At 42.3% G+C, this 21,261-nt stretch overlaps 1 protein-coding gene across 1 annotated transcript in view; it reads left to right on the forward strand.

Annotated features, from left to right (window-relative positions):
* Positions 1-21,261, forward strand: part of LOC126272944 (uncharacterized) — a 135,339-nt gene that overhangs the window by 74,615 nt on the left and 39,463 nt on the right. The window contains exon 4 of the mRNA XM_049976285.1: positions 9,018-9,213. Coding sequence (XP_049832242.1) covers positions 9,018-9,213 — 196 coding nt within the window. The remainder of the gene's footprint in view (positions 1-9,017; positions 9,214-21,261) is intronic.

The raw sequence follows: 21,261 nt of genomic DNA on the forward strand, positions 1-21,261 counted from the left end.
GAAACCTTCTAGTTGTGGTGCGTCACAATTTTCTTTTCGCCCCAATTCTGTTCAGTACCTCCTTATTAGTTACGTGATCTGTCCTCCTAATCTTTAGCATTTTTCTGTAGCACCACGTCTCCGAAATTTCTATTCTCATCTTGTCTGTATGCTTATCGTCCATGTTTCATTTCCATAATACATCGAAAACTTCTACAGAAATACTTTCAGAAAAGACTTCTCAGTACTTAAATCTACATTCGATGTTAAGAAATTTCTCTTCTTCAGAAAAGCTTTTCTTGCCATTGCCAGTCTACATTTTATATCCTTCTACTTCGGCCATCATCAGTTATTATGCTGCCCAAATTGCAAAATCGTCTACTACTTTAGGTGTCTCTTTTCCTAATATAATTCCCTCAGCATCACCTGATTTAATTCTATTACATTCCGTCATCATTTTATTGTATATAAGTTCCAGCTTTTATCCAAAAACACTGTTTTTTTTGTTACCGAAACATTTTTCACACGTCTGTGTCATAATTAGTGGGTTTTGTTTATTGAACACTGTAAAAATTGAACATATTTTAGGTTGTAACCGATCTAACAAAGTAAGGCCTAAAGGAAGTTTTTGTTAGTATTTCTTCTTACCGTGATGTTACATTGTATGGCTTTGCAGGACCATCTGTATGGTATCCTGCACTGATAGTTTGAAATATGTTTACTTTTAACTTTTATCTCTCTCTTTCTATGTGTGTAAGTGTGTGTGTGTGTGTGTGTGTGTGTGTGTGTGTGTGTGTGTGTGTATGTGTTTGTTTGTGTAAACGTCTTTAGGTGTTTGTGTTGCCTTTTCTGTAAAGTTCCTTTCATGTGTTAAATAATGTGCCTTTACAGACATTTTCATTTAAAACTTGTTTGCCTTCTGCCATTGGTTTCTGTATGCGTAAGTTCTCTTCTATTGTCAGTTTGTGATATAGAATGTGGCTGGATTGCACTATTTTTAAATCTCTTGTTAACTGTTATTGGATGGTGGTTATGGGCTATTAGGTGGTCAGCAAATGTGGTATGGGTTCTCTTACTTTTTACGGGTCTGAGGTGTTCTGAGCATCTTTTTCTAAAGTTCCTGCTTCTTTGTCCTATGTATACTGATAGGAAGTGTTACATGTGAGTTCATATATTCCTGATCTGTTGAATTTATCTGTGGGTGTCTCATGTTTTCTAAGTTTTTTCTGTGTTGGAACCAGTAGAGATATTCAAGAAAATAGTCATACCAGACACAGCAAGACTCATATGATTTGATATTACATTAAAGTGTACTTGCATTCCATAAATGAAACAATGAACATCATCATGCCGGCCGGAGTGGCCGTGCGGTTCTAGGCGCTACTGTCTGGAACCGAGCGACCGCTCCGGTCGCCGGTTCGAATCCTGCCTCGGGCATGGATGTGTGTGATGTCCTTAGGTTAGTTAGGTTTAATTAGTTCTAACTTCTAGGCGACTGATGACCTCAGAAGTTAAGTCACATAGTGCTCAGAGCCATTTGAACCATTAGAACATCACCATACAAAGATTAAAACAACAAGAAAACACACCAGACTCACACATTAATGAAATATCAACCATACAGACCACAACAATACAAAATTGTTTTATGTTCAATAAAGAACTTTATTCCCAACATATAGGGCTCCCAATCGGATGACCAATTATCGATCTTCTAGACAGCATATTCATGAACAACTTAGAGAATGGGGTCTTCACACAAACAATAAGACCAAAAAGAATACAAAGTTGTATGCTGATACCGTTACGTCGAAGAAACGATGAACCACACACACATATAGAAAAGCTACACAATGAAATAAACAACTTACACCCAAAAAGACACTTAACGTTAGTAACAGAAACAGACAGCACACTAAATTATCTGGATCGCAGCGTTCGAAAAACGAACAACACACATGACGTCACAATATTCAGGACACAGACAACCACGAGTATCACCATTCACAATCTGTCGAACCACCTGGTGGCGCACAAGCGAGCAGGCTTCAGATACATACTCCACAGACTGAACAGAACACCTACGTTGTTGTTGTTGTGGTCTTCAGTCCTGAGACTGGTTTGATGCAGCCCTCCATGCTACTCTATCCTGTGCAAGCTTCTTCATCTCCCAGTACTTACTGCAACCTACATCCTTCCGAATCTGCTTAGTGTATTCATCTCTTGGTCTCCTTCTACGATGTTTACCCTCCACGCTGCCCTCCAATGCTACATTTGTGATTCCTTGGTGCCTCAAAACATGTCCTACCAACCGGTCCCTTCTTTTTGTCAAGTTGTGCCACAAACTTCTCTTCTCCCCAATCGTAAACAATACTTTCTCATTAGTTATGTGATCTACCCATCTAATCTTCAGCATTCTTCTGTAGCACCACATTTCGAAAGCTTCTATTCTCTTCTTGTCCAAACTATTTATCGTCCATGTTTCACTTCCATACATGGCTACACTCCAAACAAATATTTTCAGAAATGACTTCCTGACACTTAACCCTATACTCCATGTTAACAAATTTCTCTTCTTCAGAAATGATTTACTTGCCATTGCCAGTCTACATTTTATATCCTCTCTACTTCGACCATCATCAGTTATTTTACTCCCTAAATAGCAAAACTCCTTTACTACTTTAAGTCTCTCATTTCCTAATCTAATTCCCTCAGCATCACCCTATTTAATTTGACTACATTCCATTATCCTCGTTTTGCTTTTGTTGATGTTCATCTTATATCCTCCTTTCAAGACACTGTCCATTCCGTTCAACTGCTCTTCCAGGTCCTTTGCTGTCTCTGACAGAATTATAATGTCATCGGCGAACCTCAAAGTTTTTATTTCTTCTCCATGAATTTTAATACCTACTCCGAATTTTTCTTTTGTTTCCTTTACTGCTTGCTCAATATACAGATTGAATAACATCGGGGAGAGGCTACAACCCTGTCTCACTCACTTCCCAACCACTGCTTCCCTTTCATGCCCCTCGACTCTTGTGTCTGCCATCGGGTTTCTGTACAAATTGTAAATAGCCTTACGCTCCCTGTATTTCATCCCTGCCCCCTTCAGAATTTGAAAGAGAGTATTCCAGTTAACACTGTCAAAAGCTTTCTCTAAGTCTACAAATGCTAGAAATGTAGGTTTGCCTTTTCTTAATCTTTCTTCTAAGATAAGTCGTAAGGTTAGTATTGCCTCACGTGTTCCAACATTTCTGCGGAATCCAAACTGATCTTCCCCAAAGCCCGCTTCTACCACTTTTTCCATTCGTCTGTAAATAATTCGCGTTAGTATTTTGCAGCTGTGACTTATTAAACTGATAGTTCGGTAATTTTCACATCTGTCAACACCTGCTTTCTTTGGGATTGGAATTATTATATTCTTCTTGAAGTCTGAGGGTATTTCGCCTGTCTCATACATCTTGCTCACCAGATGGTAGAGTTTTGTCAGGACTGGCTCTCCCAAGGCCGTCAGTAGTTCTAATGGAATATTGTCTACTCCCGGGGCCTTGTTTCGACTCAAGTCTTTTATTGCTCTGTCAAACTCTTCACGCAGTATCTTATCTCCCATTTCGTCTTCATCTACATCCTCTTCCATTTCCATAATATTGTCCTCAAGTACATCGCCCTTGTATAAACCCTCTATATACTCCTTCCACCTTTCCGCCTTCCCTTCTTTGCTTAGAACTGGGTTTCCATCTGAGCTCTTGATATTCATACAAGTGGCTCTCTTTTCTCCAAAGGTCTCTTTAATTTTCCTGTACGCAGTATCTATAGTACCCCTAGTGAGATAAGCCTCTGCATCCTTACATTTGTCCTCTAGCCATGCCTGCTTAGCCATTTTGCACTTCCTGTCGATCTCATTTTTGAGACGTTTGTATTCCTTTTTGCCTGCTTCATTTACTGCATTTTTATATTTTCTCCTTTCATCAATTAAATTCAATATCTCTTCTGTGACCCAAGGATTTCTATGGTCCCTCGTCTTTTTACCTACTTGATCTTCTGCTGCCTTCACTACTTCATCCCTCACAGCTACCCATTCTTCTTGTACTGCGTTTCTTTCCTCCATTCCTGTCAATTGTTCCCTTTTGCTCTCCCTGAAACTCTGTACAACCTCTGGTTTTTTCAGTTTATCCAGGTCCCATCTCCTTAGATTAGCACCTTTTTGTATTTTCTTCAGTTTTAATCTACAGTTCATAACCAATAGATTGTGGACAGAGTCCACATCTGCCCCTGGAAATGTCTTACAATTTAAAACCTGATTCCCAAATCTCTGTCTTACCATTATATAATCTGATACCTTTTAGTACCTCCAGGATTCTTCCATGTATACAACCTTCTTTTATGATTCTTGAACCAAGTATTAGCTATGATTAAGTTATGCTCTGTGCAAAATTCTACCAGACGGCTTCCTCTTTCATTTCTTAGCCCCAATCCATATTCACCTACTATGTTTCCTTCTCTCCCTTTTCCTACTGACGAATTCCAGTCACCCGTGACTATTAAATTTTCATCTCCCTTCACTACCTGAATAATTTCTTCTATCTCATCATACATTTCCTCAATTTCTTCATCATCTGCAGAGCTAGTTGGCATACAAACTTGTACTACTGTAGTAGGTGTGGGCTTTGTGTCTATCTTGGGCACAATAATGCGTTCACTATGCTCTTTGTAGTAGCTTACCCGCATTCCTAGTTTCCTATTCATTACTAAACCTACTCCTGCATTACCCCTATTTTATTTTGTATTTATAACCCTGTATTCACCAAACCGAAAGTCTTGTTCCTCCAGCCACCGAACTTCACTAATTCCCACTATATCTAGCTTTAACTTATCCATTTCCCTTTTTAAATTTTCTAACCTACCTGCCCGATTAAGGGATCTGACATTCCACGCTCCGATCCGTGGAACGCCAGTTTTCTTTCTCCTGATAATGTCCTCTTGAGTAGTCCCCGCCCGGAGATCCGAATGGGGGACTATTTTACCTCCGGAATATTTTACCCAAGAGGACGTCATCATCATTTAATCATACAGTAAAGCTGCATGCCCTCGGGAAAAATTACGGCTGTAGTTTCCCCTTGCTTTCAGCCGTTCGCAGTACCATCATAGCAAGGCCGTTTTGGTTAATGTTACAAGGCCAGATCAGTCAATCATCCACACTGTTGCCCCTGCAACTACTGAAAAGACTGCTGCCCCTCTTCAGGAACCACACGTTTGTCTGGCCTCTCAACAGATACCTCTCCGTTGTGGTTGCACCTACCGTACGGCCATCTGTATCGCTGAGGCACGCAAGCCTCCCCACCAACGGCAAGGTCCATGGTTCATATGCAAACATAATTATACACAAGAGCTAAACGCAATAAAACAGACAGCAGAGGATAGTGGTTCCAAGCTCGGTATAATAGAAATTAAACTAACAAATTTGTAAACACGAAAAGAATTAACACAAAATGGCTCTGAGCACTATGGGACTTAACTTCTAAGGTCCTCAGTCCCCTAGACCTTAGAACTACCTAAACCTAACTAACCTAAGGACATCACACATATCCATACCAGAGGCAGGATTCGAACCTGCGACCGTAGCAGAATGAACACACAACACACACACACACACACACACACACACACACACACACACACACACACACACACATAAAACCTTACGCAACACAGATCAACTCAACATACAAACAATGACCACGTGCAAGACATAACAGTAAAACAACACACACACAAAACAAAATGGCGCATACTCACCTACAATAAAAATAATTGGCCACAGAATAGACAACATATTGGAGACACAGGAACTTCTAGTAGGATACAGGACAGACAACACAATACAGAAAAACTCAGAACACAGGAGACATCCACAGGTATACTCAACAGATCAGGAATACATGAACTCACACGTAACATTTCCCAATCAGTACACACAGAATAAACATGTAGGAGCTTTAAACAAGATACTCGGAACATCTCAGAACCCTAAAAAGTAACAGCACACATAGCACATTTGCTGGCCACCTAATAGCCCATAACCACCACCTAACTACAACTGCAAGAGATTTAAAAATGCTGAAATCCAGCCACAGTCTAACCACAAACTGACAATAGAAGAGAACTTACACACAGAAAGCATTAGCAGAAGGCAAACAAGTTTTAAATGAAAACGATAGCGTCTGTAAAGGCACATTATTTAACACATGAAAGGAACTTCACAGAAAAGGCAACACAAACACCTAAAGAAACTTACACACACACACACACGCACGCGCAAGCATACGCACAGAAAGTGAGAGATAAAAGTAAACAGAATTCAAATTCGGTTCCAAACTCGCTCGGGGACAAGTGAACGCCGACTAGGTTAGAAAATACAACAACATAGTGGTCACCGCGTTTCGCGAAATGAAAAACGTTTGTAAAAAAAGTACATTAATACGTGTGTGCAGTGCCCTCAGAATTCAAAAGAAGAAAGATTAGTCACGATAAAATGTTGAGTTTTTAAAAAATCAAGGGAAGTGTTAACTTGCCAATGAAACTCTCATTTACATCGTTTGGTTTGCAGATGGCAAGCTATCGGTGCAAGACACCATTCAGATAGTCGTGCAAAACTGTATAATTTAAAATCATGGTTAGAAGAAAATAGAACAAAAACTTTCTTTAGGCCTCACTTTGTTAGATCAGTTGCAACCTAAAACGTGTTCACATTTTACAATTTTCTATAAGTAAAAGCCATTGCTGATGTCACAGAGATGCCGAAACAGTGTTTCTGCATAAAAGGCGGAATCTATACCCAATAATTTAACTGCAAAAGCAGAAAGAAAGACAAGAGCTGCAGGCCCAAAGGATTCATTATTCTTGTTGTTGGTGTACATCTTATATCCTCGTTTCAAAACGCTGTAAACTCCGTTCAACTGCTCTTCCATGTACTTTACTGTCTCTGACAGAATTACAATGGCATCAGCAAACGTCGAAGTTTTTATTTCATGTCCATGAACTTTAACTCCTAATCCAAATTTTTCTTTGGTTTCTTTTACTAGTGGCTCTGTGTATAGATTGAATAACATCGGGGACTGGCTACAATCCTGTCTCACTTCCTTCTCAACCACTGCTTCCCCATAACATCTCTCTACTCTTATAACCGTTGTCTGGTTTCTGTACAAGTTGTAAATAGTCTTTCGCTCCCTGTACTTTATCCTTGCTACCTTCAGAATTTCAAAGAGAGTATTCCAGTCAACATTGTCAAAAGCTTTTTCTAAGTCCGCAAATGCTATAAACAAATATTTGCCTTTCCTTTACCTATCTTCTAAGATAAATCGTAGGGTCAGTATTGCCTCTCGTGTTCCTACATTTCTCCGGAATCGAAACTGATCTTCCTCGAGGTTGTCTTCTACCAGTTTTTCCATTCTTCTGAAAAGAATTCGTGCTAGTATTTGGAACCATGACTTATTGACCTAAGTATTCTATAATTTTCACACCTGTCGGCAGCTGCTTTCTTTGGAACTGGAATTATTACATTCTTCTTGAAGTTTAATGGTATTTCGTCTGCCTAATACATCTTGCACACCAGACGGAAGAGTTCTGTCGTGGCTGGCTCTCTCAAGGCTATCAGTAGTTCTGACGGAATGTAGTCTACTCCAGGGGCCTTGTTTCGACTTAGGCCAGCGCCTTGACAAATTTTTCTCGCAGTATCATGTCACCCACCTCATCTTCATTTACATCCTATTGCAATTATATAATATTGCCTTCGAGTTCATCTTTGTTACATAGATCCTCTATATAGTCCGTCCACCTTTAAGCTTTCCCTCTTTCCCTGAGGACTATTTTTCCATCTAAGCCGCATAGCTGTTTCTCTTTTCTCCAAATTTCTCTTTTATTTTCTTGTAGGCGGTATCTGTCTTTCCGCTGATAATACATGCTTCTAAATCCTTACATTTGTCCTCTGTCCATTTCTGATTAGCCATTCTGCACTTTTTGTCAGTGTCATTCCCTTCCGTCTGCTTCACTTGCTGCATTTTTAATTTTTTTTCTTTCATTAGTTAAATTCAACGTCCCCTGTGTCATCCAAGGATATCTACGGGGCTTTATCTTTTTACCTATTTGATCCTCTGCTGCCTTCACTGTTTCATTTCTCAAAGCTGCCCACTCGTCTTCTACTGTATTCCTTTCCCATGTTCTAGTCAACCGTTGCCTAATGCTCCCTCTCATATTACATGTATATTGTCGACATCAGAACACTTCTGACGCTAGCAAGATTCATTTGAATGTATTACCTGTATTTGTAAATGTTTACTCTCTAATACAATCCAAGGATCATAATGTAGTAAAGTGTGGTACCTATCAGATTCATGTTCTTTGTAATTACATACAGTGTTTACCTTCTGTGAATATAATTAAAACCAAGTGTTGCTAATTTCAGTGTATATTTGTGTGTATTACTTGATAAGATACATTATGGGCAAGGATTTGCTATGGACATCACAATGAATTGCAGTGCAAGTAACCGAAAAGAAAAAAGTAAAAAACACACATTTCGTTACCGATTGCTAAATTTCTGTCATTTTCGCCAGCACCATCACCACAGTGTCTAGTACACATGGTCCACGATGTTTGTTGTGTGAAGTCTTTTTCAACACCTCCAACTGAGGGGGGGGGGGGGGGGGGTTATCTGGGTGATGCGACCTGATCCATCTCGTCGTGTTCTATGGCCTTCCGTGAACCATTCTGCACACACCCCTTGCACTGCTGAATCACTTTGCATCATACGGGCAATGTGTGGTTTTCATGAGTAATCAAAAGGAGGGATCTATGTTTATATTGATCTTTATTCCAATTTTCTGTACAACTTCCGGAACTCCCGGACGATGGAATTTTTTTTTTTTTTATGTGTATAGAATGAAAGATATAGTTACAAGTCGTACAGAGAGAAAAGAAGAACCAGAAATGTCAGCATTGTGGTTAGGCATTAAGAGAGGCGCGCTTGTCTCGGCCGGCAGAACGCCAGCTCGGCGCCGCGGCTGCTGCAGCTGTGGACCCACCACCGGTCTGCGGTGTACGGCTGGGATTCTGCGCGGGGCGCCTTCTCGCTGCTGGAGCCGGCCGCCGGCTTCCCCGCCACCGTCGCCACCACCGCAGATGGCCGGCCCATCCTCTACGCCGCTGACGGCTCACACGGCCTCTGGGCCAAGCCTGGTGCGTACCTGCCCTCTGCTTTACTACCCACACACTATACTATTTACGAGAGTCACTCCAAAAGCAATGCACACTATTTTTGTAAAAATACAGTTTTCATTCTGCATGTGTGATAGTTTTACAGTGTGTACATACATCTTTCCCGCTTGTTTTAAAACTTAGTTCAACCTGTTCCCGTGGGTGGCACCGTCAGAGCATGTCTTCAAGATGGCTGCTACACTTGACGTTCGTCAGAAGCAACGTGCTCTCATAGAATTCCTGTGCTGTGAAAACGAGACAGTGGGAAACATCCACAAGAGGTTGAAAAAGGTGTATGGCGATGCTACTGTCGATTGCAGTACAGTTAGTCTGTGGGCAAGCAGGTTACGTGATGAAAGAGGGCACGGCAAAATTGAGGATTGTCCTCGCAGCGGCAGGCCTCGTACTGCATACACTCCAGACAATGTGCAGAGAGTTAACGAAATGGTGACTGGTGACAGACGCATCACAGTGAACGAATTGTTACGCTACGTTGGGATAGGGGAAGGAAGTGTTTGCAGAACACTGAAAGTGTTGGCGTTAAAAAAGGTTTGTGCCAGGTGGGTTCCCAGAATGTTGACAGTGGCTCACGAAGAAACAACAAAAACGGTATGCAGCGAACTTTTGGAACAATACGATAATGGTGGAGATGAATTTCTTGGAAGAATTGTGACAGGTGATGAAAGATGGCTCCATCATTTCCCACCAGAGACGAAGACGCAGTCAATGGAGTGGCATCATGTAAATTCACCGAAGGAAAAAAATTCAAAAGCACATCTTCTGGCCGGCCGGTGTGGCCGTGCGATTCTAGGTGCTTCAGTCTGGAACCGCTTGACCGCTACGCTCGCAGGTTCGAATCCTGCCTCGGGCATGGATGTGTGTGATGTCCGTAGGTTATTTAGGTTTAAGTAGTTCTAAGTTCTAGGGGACTGATGACCACAGATGTTAAATCCCATATTGCTCAGAGCCATTTTTGAACCACACCTTCTGCTGGAAAAGTTATGGCTACGGTGTTTTTCGATTCCGAAGGACTCTTGCTTGTGGACATCATGCCAAGTGGAACCACCATAAATTCTGATGCATATGTGACGACACTGAAGAAACTTAAAGCACGACTGAGTCGTCTTCGACCACATCGGAAAAAACAGAGTATTTCCCTGTTGCACGACAATGCACGGAAATGTCAGTCAAAAAACCATGGAAGCGATCACAAAACTCGGATGGGCCACTCTGAAACACCCGCCTTAAAGTCCTGACCTGGCTCCATGTGACTATCATATCTTTGGGAAACTGAAAGAATCTCTTCGTGGAACAAGGTTTGAAGATGATGACTCCCTTGTGCACGATGCCAAACAGCGGCTCCAACAGGTGGGTCCAGAATTTTACCGCGCGGGTATACAGGCGTTGGTTCCAAGATGGTGCAAGGCAATTGAGAGGGATGGAAATTATGTGGAAAAATGAAAACATTGTTCCTAAAGGATGTAGCTACACATTGTAAAACTTTCAAACACGTAGAATAAAATATGGTTTAAAAAAATAGTGTGCATTTCTTTTGGAGTGATTTGGAGTGATCCTCGTATCACAATATTGGAACTCAAGAAGAAAACGCCGATATTAGAGTTCGTGACTGAGAGGGAGGAACACCCTGCATTGAAGTTCCAGGCAGCGAAGAACAACAGTATTTTTATTGAGTCCAGTGAAAAAACAGTAACACGATTCCTAGACACGTGAACTGCACTGCTGGATTCAAGCCCAAAGTCAACCACTGACGACAGCGCGGAAATATTCTTGCACTGATAAGGACCGTTAGCTGTGGTTGTCAGTGGGCGGTTGGGTGCTTGATGGCTTCATCGGTGGTGAGCGGTCGGGTTCTCGAGATCTTGGTCGGCTCTGAGCACTCGGGTCCTCGAGGATCGACGAAGCCGGTGGAGGACATAGTTCGTGGTGAGCATAGGATGCTTGAGGATGGACATGGTCTGGGGAGGCTACAGTCTATGGTGACAGGCTTCTCGTTAGCTTGGCGATGGAAATTCCGGTCGAAGAACCGCAAGACGCGGTTGACGTAAGCCCAGAATGAGGATTGGTTACAGAGTGGGAAGATGGCGACCTAAATACTTGTCGAGCGAAAGGATACCGGCAAAGGCAAGCGACTCGTGGGGGCGAGGTAGTGCCGCGAAGGCAGTGCTGTCTGTAGCGACAATCGCATAACATGGTGTCGCGGTGGTTGCTGCAGGTTCGGTTGTAGACAATCCAGCATCTGTCTACTGGGGTGGATTTTTTGTACTCTTCAGAGGAAAGCCGGCCGCTGTATCCGAGCGGTTCTAGCCGTTTCAGTCTGGAACCGCGCGACCGCTAGGGTCGCAGGTTCGAATCCTGCCTCGGGCATGGATGTTTGTCATGTCCTTAGGTTAGTTAGGTTTAAGTAGTTCTACGTTCTAGGGGACTGATGACCTCAGATGTTAAGCCCCATAGTGCTCAGAGCCATGTGAACCATCAGAGGGAAGTGTCGACAGCGGGCGACTGCAGTTGCAACCACCCGCAATACACGATTGGATGGTTTGGTTGCCGTGTTGCAAGGCGATATCCTGGACATTCCGCATCGACTACTTTTAATGTAGATTAAAGAAAGGAAAGCTATGCAGAGCTGATGGCCGGGATAGTAGGCTGCCAGACTGTGGGAACATCGCAGCCTTCCTCTACTGCGGCACTAAGAGGGGACGGTGGCAGCGCCATGCCCGGCCATTGTTTATCCCAGGGAAAGATAACCTGGCACTCATTTGATAACAGGGTGAAGGGACCTGTATCTGTGTTGGAGGTGCGTTGCTGGGACGATGAAGAATCCTCGTCTCTATCTCGGGACTGAACCCAGAACCTCCACGGCTGAAGTCTAGTGCTTCACCCATTATACCAGAACAGCCACACTATTGCACGTACTCGTCTCGACAGAAGTTATGTGAATAGAATATTTTGTGTTATTCCTTCACATCGAAAACCTTTTTCTCAGTGCTCTTACAACTTCAGTACAGGGTGATAGAACTAAACTCTTCACCTCAGTATTTCTGGAATCGTTTTAGATATCGTTAACGTGTTTTCACCTAGGTGCGTTGTGAGAAATCCCTCAGTAAACTACATATTGTGACGTTTCATAGATGAATTAATTACACATATATAGCCATCAATTTCGCTATATCAAACAGAATTATGGAAATTCCTACTACTGAAATCGTAGTTCTAAAAGAGACGAATTCATCGTCGTTTCATTCTTTAAACTCCGATTATCATTTTGAGAGTAATTGTTATATGTGAAACTTAACACTTGTGTTCTGAAGATGAAGCAGATTGCTGCCTTACTCGGAAGTTCGTCATTTCCTATCCAAATAAGGAAACACGTCATGTCGAATCAGGAGGAAACAGAGTGTTGTACCACCACGATACCAGTGTAAAAAAAGGCTCAGAGAAAATGCAGCCTCCATTCTGACTGTATAATTCACGTGTGTTGAGTGCTGGTTACTACGATAAACTTGACTGCTTTTCACAAGCCAGCATCAACCAGATATGATACTTCTTTCTGCAGAATGTTGGAAGGAACAGCCGCACACAGACAAACACAGAAACACACACACATTATATATATGAGACATCCCACTGAGTTTATTGCCAGAGACGTCTGCTCAGATCACATTTCGCCACATTTTGTGAAGTGCTTGTGAGGTAAAGTAGTGAGCGGAAATTTATGAAGAACTGAGTTAAAGCAATACACTCATTTGACTAACGTTTGAAGCTCCTCTTCTGGTTCTTCCGTGTTTGCAATTTAAAAAGTGGGTTATTTCGCAAATGCGCCTTACGCAAGCACAACTAGTTTATTTTTATATAAACAAAGAGTGCAGCATGGCACACACTAACATACAGCATCAAAAAGGTGCACAGGGTGGGAAACGTACTGAAGAAACAAGCCCTACAAATATCATTCGCACAAATAACACAGTTCACAAGAATCTAATACCTAAATATATCAGTTAACCTGCAGTTCGTGACAGTCGGTCTACATAGGCCAAACATGCAGACATTTCAAAATGAGGAACTCCAGACACCTCAGAGCTCTAAGAAGCCATACTACACACTCCACTTTTGCAGACCATCTAATACAAGAAAACCACCACCCAAAAAACATGGAGACTGATCTTAAGATCCTCAGAGAAAGCAACAGTCTATACCAAAAATTCACAGTAGAGGAGAACTACCACATACAAAATGCAATAACACAGGGAAAGAGAGTCCTGAATGAAAACACAACACTGTGCAACAAAACACTGTTTGGAACACTCAATGAACTATACAGAGGTGATTCCCTAAAAAAATCATAACAGAAAAAAGTCCTTCTGTTTTCTTGGTTCTCCCCCCACCCCTCTTTTCATCTCTCTATCCCCCCCCCCCCTCTCTCTCTCTCTCTCTCTCTCTCTCTCTCTCTCTCTCTCTCTCTCTCTCTCTATCTATCTATCTATCTATCTCACACACACAGACACATTCAAAATCAGCGCCATAACATACACAAGACAAAAGATGAACAAATGAGCAACGACAATAACACGACACATGTCACTGAGTGTATTGCCAGAGGTGTCTGCCCAGATCACGTTTCGCCACATTTTGTGAAGTGCTATTGAGATGAAGCAGTGAGCGGAAAATATTAAGAACTGAGTGAAAGAAATTCACTAAATAGTAGTTGATTGAGACGCCAACTAGGAGCACGAAACAGGACGGAAAATGTAAGTACAGAAACGTGCATAACCTCTAACCTCGAAACAGCTCTCCACAAGTAAGCAATGATTTCCTTCATGGTTAGTTTTCAGATGACATGCTGTCAAAAAACGACGGAAACGAGCACTAAAATCGATGTTTAATAATACAGTTCAATTAGCGATGTAATTTTCTGGTGAGTGTCCAAACAAAACGAAGCAGATTGCCAATATAGTATTTCTTAGGCCCACAGTAGTTAAATTATTACAAATGTGATACTGAACTTTACAGAAAATAAAAGTTAACCCACACAAAATGACACATTGGTGTCGAGACATGTCTGGGGAAATATATAAAAATAAACTAGTTGTGTATACATAAGGCGGATTTCCGAAATAATATATATCTGGTAAGTGTACTTACTTACCAGGTGACATGGAGGAGGAGTACAACACATCGAGATGCACAGGCAATATCCAACAAGAATGACAATTCAGTGAATATGCAAAAAAATAAAATAATATATATATATATATATATATATATATATATATATATATATATATATATATATTATTATGGGGCGCCGGAATACGAGAGGATCAAGCCTGCAACGACCGGAGCGAACCTAATAGATGTTCGGCAGCTGTAGCTCTTCACACACACGTTAGCTCCAGAGACATTACGAGTGCCTCTGGAGTAAATCAGTCTAGAGTTGTTCGTCTTTTGCACACAAATAGCGTCCATCCTTATCACATGCGTCCTCTCACCAGCAGATTAACCAGCGGAACTTCAGAAGGTGCATAGAAGTCCGGTGCACAGTTCCCATGCGACTTCAGGACAATTGCTTCTTTCTTCAAAAAACTCCCTTCATCGCTGAAGCTACGTTCACATATCATGGAAAGCCGAATGTAAGACATATACGTTATTCTGAGGCTGAGAATTCGCTCTGGCAGAGGCAGGCTGAACGTAAGAGGCAGTAGAGTGAGAACATTTGGTGTGGGTTTGTTGAAGATTGCGTTATTGGCCCTCACTTCATTGAAGAAACCTTAACGAGTAAATGCACTATGCGCTTGTGGTTAGGCAAGCGCTGACCCAGCTCTTTCCTGGTCGCTGGAGAGGATGTGAAGGCGTTACAGTTGTCCTGTACGGTCGCCTGATTTGACACAACAGGACTTTTTTCCTCTAGGTTAAACTCAAAGATTAATGCTGTACACTCGTTCCGACTCACCAGAAGCATTTAAGACTTCGTATTCTTGCAGCATGTGCAATGGTATGTAAGTAACCTTTTCAGTTTGTCCTGATGTCCTTGCAGTGTCAGCTGAAAACATGTGTTATAGGAAACGTTCTTCATTTCGAACATTGGAAGATATAAATTGAATCTTAAAGAAGTCTTTGTGACGACTTTTAGAGATCACATACATAATGCGTAGCTGTTATTCAAGAACCTTTATACCTCAATTTCATGTTTTACAAATCCATTTAATTTTTGACGTACATCTTTCTGTTACTGCAGTTATCTGGTGAATCATCCTTAGATGTTAAGGAATCCGCCATCAGCGGAACTAAAGTCACTAATATTCGGCAAATATAGATTTCATAAAAAAAGTAGTATGCTCGTTTGCTCCAACGAACCAAACACGATTAACACTCAAAACTGACTGACACGCTGAAGGCTTTTGTTCAGTAACTCAACGTTTCGTACTTGTTGAGTTTCCCACAAACTAATACTGGTATTTACAAAGAGCTACTGCTGCACACGAAAACGAGGTCCCACAGGAGTTGACGTCCACAATGATCTAGATCTTTGGGAAAACAGAATACAGTCAATTTTCTACTAACGTTTCTGAACGATGTTACGACTTCCAACCACAAAGACTGGACTGTTTAGTGGAGCGGATGTCCGTCTGTAGCTGTGGCTCCACGTGAACTGGCTCTGCATGGCAGTGAGCGAGTCTAAGTACTGTCTCGCGGCATGCTATCGCAGGTACTGTTTTAGGTCACGTGGGTCGCGGATGCAAGTAGGTACGTTGTCAGTGAGGTACTACATTACTATACTGTTGGGATGGTACCTATTATCGACTTGGTTCCTTTTATAAAACTTTGGCTGACCTCTGTCAGCATGCTTCCGGGTCCGCGACCCCTAATGGCGCTCCTAGGATCACCTAGCGTAACTGCTGCAAAACCGTTTTCTGGTGCAGAGTGGAAGCGTGGCATGTAGATAAATCGCGACGCTATTGTGCCAAATGTGTTGCTGGCGTACAGGCGCAACGCCGCAACATGTCAGATGACACGCTCTTTGCCAGCCAGTTGATCTGTCGGTCCATCTAGCCAAGTACGACTAGTAGCAATTTTTAATTAAACTTTTCTTCACTATTCCGCTTTTGTAACTAAACTTTCTTAGCTGCATCAAGTTGAACCACTCCATTAGCTTGACAGAACAGTTCCATGTGTTACCATGTCGTAACAGCATTCAAGTACAAATTTGAAGCCAGGATAATCAGAAAGGTACAACACTTAGCACTGGAAGCACATTTATTACTGACACCAACCTGCAGCCACAACAGAACTCACCTCCCGGACGGAGACAGTAGCTGTTTATATAAACACAGAGTATTCCAGTGTGCTGGTATTTATACAAACATCGAATATTCCCCAACATGTAAACGATACAAATAAAAGATATTTCATAAACCTACCAGAAACGTTAAATACCAAGTAACAAACGTCTGTTGCTTGTCGGGTCTCAACTGGCAACCAGCAGCATGCCAGCCAGCTACTCTGACCACTAAGTCACACTCTTTGACCTCAGATTCGCTGCCTCACATCTTCTCATTTGAGTCGACTACACCACCCTTGTCGGTGACCCTCTGGGAGGCGCTGGAGGATGCTTGGGGCAGGAAGAACGGGGCAAAACCTGTATTTTCTTCGATGTTTTGTATGTGAATGTCACAACTGACACTATTGTATCCCATTATCTCTCATTAACATCAAAGTACATCGAGAGAAAACCTGTCGATGTCTTATTAAACTGTTGTCTGAGGCTATTCGTCTGTGGATGGCAGGCAATTGTCGTACACTCAGATGACAGAAGTCATGGGATAGCGATATGCACATATGCAGATGCCGGTGGTATCCCGCACACCAGGTATAAAACGGTAGTGCATAGGCGGATATTTCATTTATACTCAGTGATTTATGTGAAAATGTTTCCAAAGTTCCGACGTGAACACGGTCGCACAATAGGAATTAACAAACTTTGAACGCGGAATTGTAATTGGAACTAGATGCATAGAATATTCCTATTCGGAAACGGTTAGGGAACTCAATATTCCGAGATCCACGGTGTCAAGAGTGTGCCCAGAATACCAAATTTCAGGAATTATTCTCACCAGGGACAGCGTCTTCACTTAACGACCAAGAACAGCGGTGTCTGCGTAGAGTTGCCAGTGCCAAAAACGAAGCAACACTGCGTGAAATAACTTCAGAAATCAATGTGGGACATACGACGAACGTATCCGTTAGGACAGTGCAGAGAAATCTGGCGTTAATGGGCTGTGACAGCAGACGATCGACGCGAGTGCCTTCGCTAACAGCGTGACATCGCTTGCAGATTCTGTGCTGAACTCGTGAAGATATCGATTGGACCTAGATGACTACAAAACCGTTCCCTGGTCACATGAGTCCCAATTTCAGTTGGTAAGATCAGGTGGTAGGGCTAGCTTGTGGCCCAGACCCCTCGAACCCATGGGCTCAGGTGTCAACAAGGTACTGTGAAAGCTGTTGGTGACTTCATAACGGCGTGGGCTGTGTTTACATGGAATGGACTGGGTTCTCTGATCCAACCGAACCGATCAATGACTGGACATGGTTATGTTCTGCTACCTGGAGACCTTTTGTAGCTATTCATGGACTTAATATTCTGAAACAGCGACGGAATTATTGTGGATGATGATGCGCCATGTCATTGCGCCACAATTGGAAGCAACTGGTTTGAAGGACATTCTGAACAATTCGAGTGAATGATCTGGGCGACCAGATCGCCCGACATGAATCCCACTTAACACTTATGGGACATAACAGGGAGGTCAGTTCGTGCACAAAATCCTGCACCGGCACCACTTTCGCAATATGGACAGCTATAGAGACAGCATGGCTCAATATTGCAGCAGAGGGCTTCCCAAAACTTGTTGAGTCCATGCCACGTCGAGTTGCTGCACTAGACCAGGCAAAAGGAGGTCCGACACGATATTAAGAGGTATACCATGACAATTTTTACCTGAATATACTGTGCATGATTACGGAATGTGAAATTACCTCCAATACTAGTCGAATGGAAAAGATTCCCATGATCAGAGATCATCACAGGTGGTTCGCTGTGCTTCAGAATGATGTTTTCTAACAAAAACTTTGCAGTTTCCAGAATTAGTTGGAGAACATGCTTCCATCGTTGGCTTTCCTTACAGTGGCTCACATCCTGTCGAATGGATCGGTAAAGACCTAGCTAGTGATACCTGCATTTGATTCTGTCTGCAGTCTTCACGAATCCCAGGTGACAAGATGATGAAGAGTCATGGAACTGCATCAGGATGAGGTGGGATTATGAGCAACCATATCCATACCATTGGATCATCCTGTTACACAATAAAAAAAAGTCGTGTGACTAGGGCCTCCCGTCTGGTAGACCGTTCGCCGGGTGCAAGTCTTTCGATTTGACGCCACTTCGGCGATGGGGATGAAATGATGGTGATTAGGACAACACAACACCCAGTCCCCGACCCAGCCAGGAATCGAACTGGGGCCCTTAGGATTGACAGTCCGTCGCGGTCACCACTCAGCTGCCGGGGATGGACCTCCTACAAAATGATCCGTCTATTAACGGGCATCTTTCTTTGGTCAGTTCGTCGTTCATAAAGCTTCTATGGTTTCCAGCAGTGCTGAATCTTCGCTCTTTTCAGCAGTAACGTCATTTAATACAACGATGACTGAGATTTCATCCACGCTGGTGTATGTGCCGAAGGATTCCTTGAGAGGCAGTCAGTTCATGTTGGACTTAAAGAGCACTCTGGAACTGCAATTATCCCATAACTGGTAGTGTCAGTGTGAAGTTCTGTCTCGGCATTATCGTCATACAGTGATAGGACTGGAGAAGATGTTAGCGCCTCCAAAAGGACAAGAAAGCTCTTTCTTACTTTTGGCGTCTCCCTGCAGTAGTTCTTGCAAGGGGTGTGCCTTTGTACAGAGATCTTTCATGAATAGCTGGTACTATGAGCACATTCCGAGAAAATAGCTGATATCACGAGTGCGCTGAAGAATAGGGATTCTGTGACTGCTCTTATTTCCTTTGGGTCAGGATGGATTTCATTGTCATTCACTACATGTCCCAAGACTTTTACTTGCTGGGTGACGAAAAGGCACTCCTTTGGATTCAGGCAAAGGCCTGCAGTACACTTAAATACAGTTGTCTGGCAGCTTAGATGTTCTTCAAATGTCTTCGCAAAAGCGACAACGTCATCCAGATACCCACATCCATTTAAGGTGTCGGAGCTCATTGTACATTTGAAGGCGGCTGGAGCATTACATAGTACAAATGGCATAAATTTGAACTCATAGAGGCCATTTGGAGTATGAAGGCACTTTTTTGTGGTCAGCTTCGCAAACTTCGATTTGCCAGTAGCTTTCTTGCTCATACATAGTTGAGAAATACTTTTCTCTAGCACTCTAGGGTGTCATCAATGTGCGGTAGTGGATAGACGTCTTTCTTTGTGATTTTAATCAGTTATTGTACTCGACAAAGAAACGCCATTTGCGATCCATCTTCATCACAAGGACCACAGGAGATGACCAAGGATCCTCTGAAGGTTCAGTGATGTCATCAACATATTTCGTATTTCGACATAACTGTCATCAAGGAGTGTGACTGCAGGATGTGATGCAAGAGTATATAACATTCTTCACCCCAATGCAGTTTTCATCTACACTGCATTAAGGTGTGAAACGGCTGTCAACCAAAAACTGACATGACGTCTTGTGACCTGTTTCTGCTGCCTCCTCTATAGTTTACTGGTTTTAATTTACTTTTAGTAATATTTGAAAGGAGTGTGATTGCAGTTACTGACGCAGTGTTCCAGGTTTGTGATTACATTTAAAAATGACGATTCACTGCGTACAAATTAGTTATGTAACCTTTTAAAAATTTCATTGATTTAGTGACTGTGGCTTGACCACCGTTTGTGGCGTCAAATAAACACATTACAGCATATTCTCTACTTTCTCCTGAATTACCCATCGTTCGCCCAGTGACATTCTATATGAGAGCTGTATAATTAGTGGATGATCCCCAGTGTTCATATATTGTTTTCCCATTGGCTACTTGGTCTGTCCTTTTCGACTCCAAATTTAAAAGCATCCGAAAATTAACACAGAATGGCTATAAATCGCCAACATTGCTCCTCAGGCAGGCCAGGTCCTATTGGCAGTTTGACAGCAGCTTCCTCCCCTCCATTATCTAATTGATAGAAAAGCATGTTTCTTCATATATGTCACTAAGCTGGCCTTCATGGATTGGTTTGGTTGTCTCTACAAACATACATTTATCGATGACTTGTGAATACTCTTGACAATTAGTAATCCGAAGTTCTCTTTCATCGTCGTGAGTGCCTATGATAGTAGCTGGCATATAGAATTCTTTTGGAAACCTGTCTAGCTTTTTTCAAAAGCTTCACAGCTCAACAGAGCATCTGTATTGTTAACTGGTACTCATCTCGTTGTTGACTATGGGCTAACAACGTCTTCAATTGCAAATCTTGCAAATTCAAGATCAATTGTTGTTATGTGTACTTCTAAGAAGCCTGTAAGATGTCCCAAATGAGAACAGCGTTGTCATAATAGCAAATTTGAAGAGCTATGTTTTATCATTGATATTTATTCTTCCAATAAATGTTACTATCACTTGAATTCACTTCACATTTGCGACTTTCAGCACAATCGCTTTCATATCACGAAACGTAGTCTTCTTTAGCTGATGATGATAACCATCTGACATGAGAAAAAGGGAAGCCCCTGAGTCAACTAGGACACGTTTGTTCAAAAATGGCTCCAAACACTATGGGACTTAACATCTGAGGTCATCAGTCCCCTAGACTTAGAACTACTTAAACCTAACGAGTCTAAGGACATCACACGCATCCATGCCTGAGACACGATTCGAACCTGCAACCGTAGCACCCACGTGGTTTCGGACTAAAGCGCCTACAACCGCTCTGCCACAGCGGCCGGCGACAAGTTGGTCAT

This window comes from Schistocerca gregaria, chromosome 1 (assembly GCF_023897955.1).
Source record: "Schistocerca gregaria isolate iqSchGreg1 chromosome 1, iqSchGreg1.2, whole genome shotgun sequence".
NCBI lineage: Eukaryota > Metazoa > Arthropoda > Insecta > Orthoptera > Acrididae > Schistocerca > Schistocerca gregaria.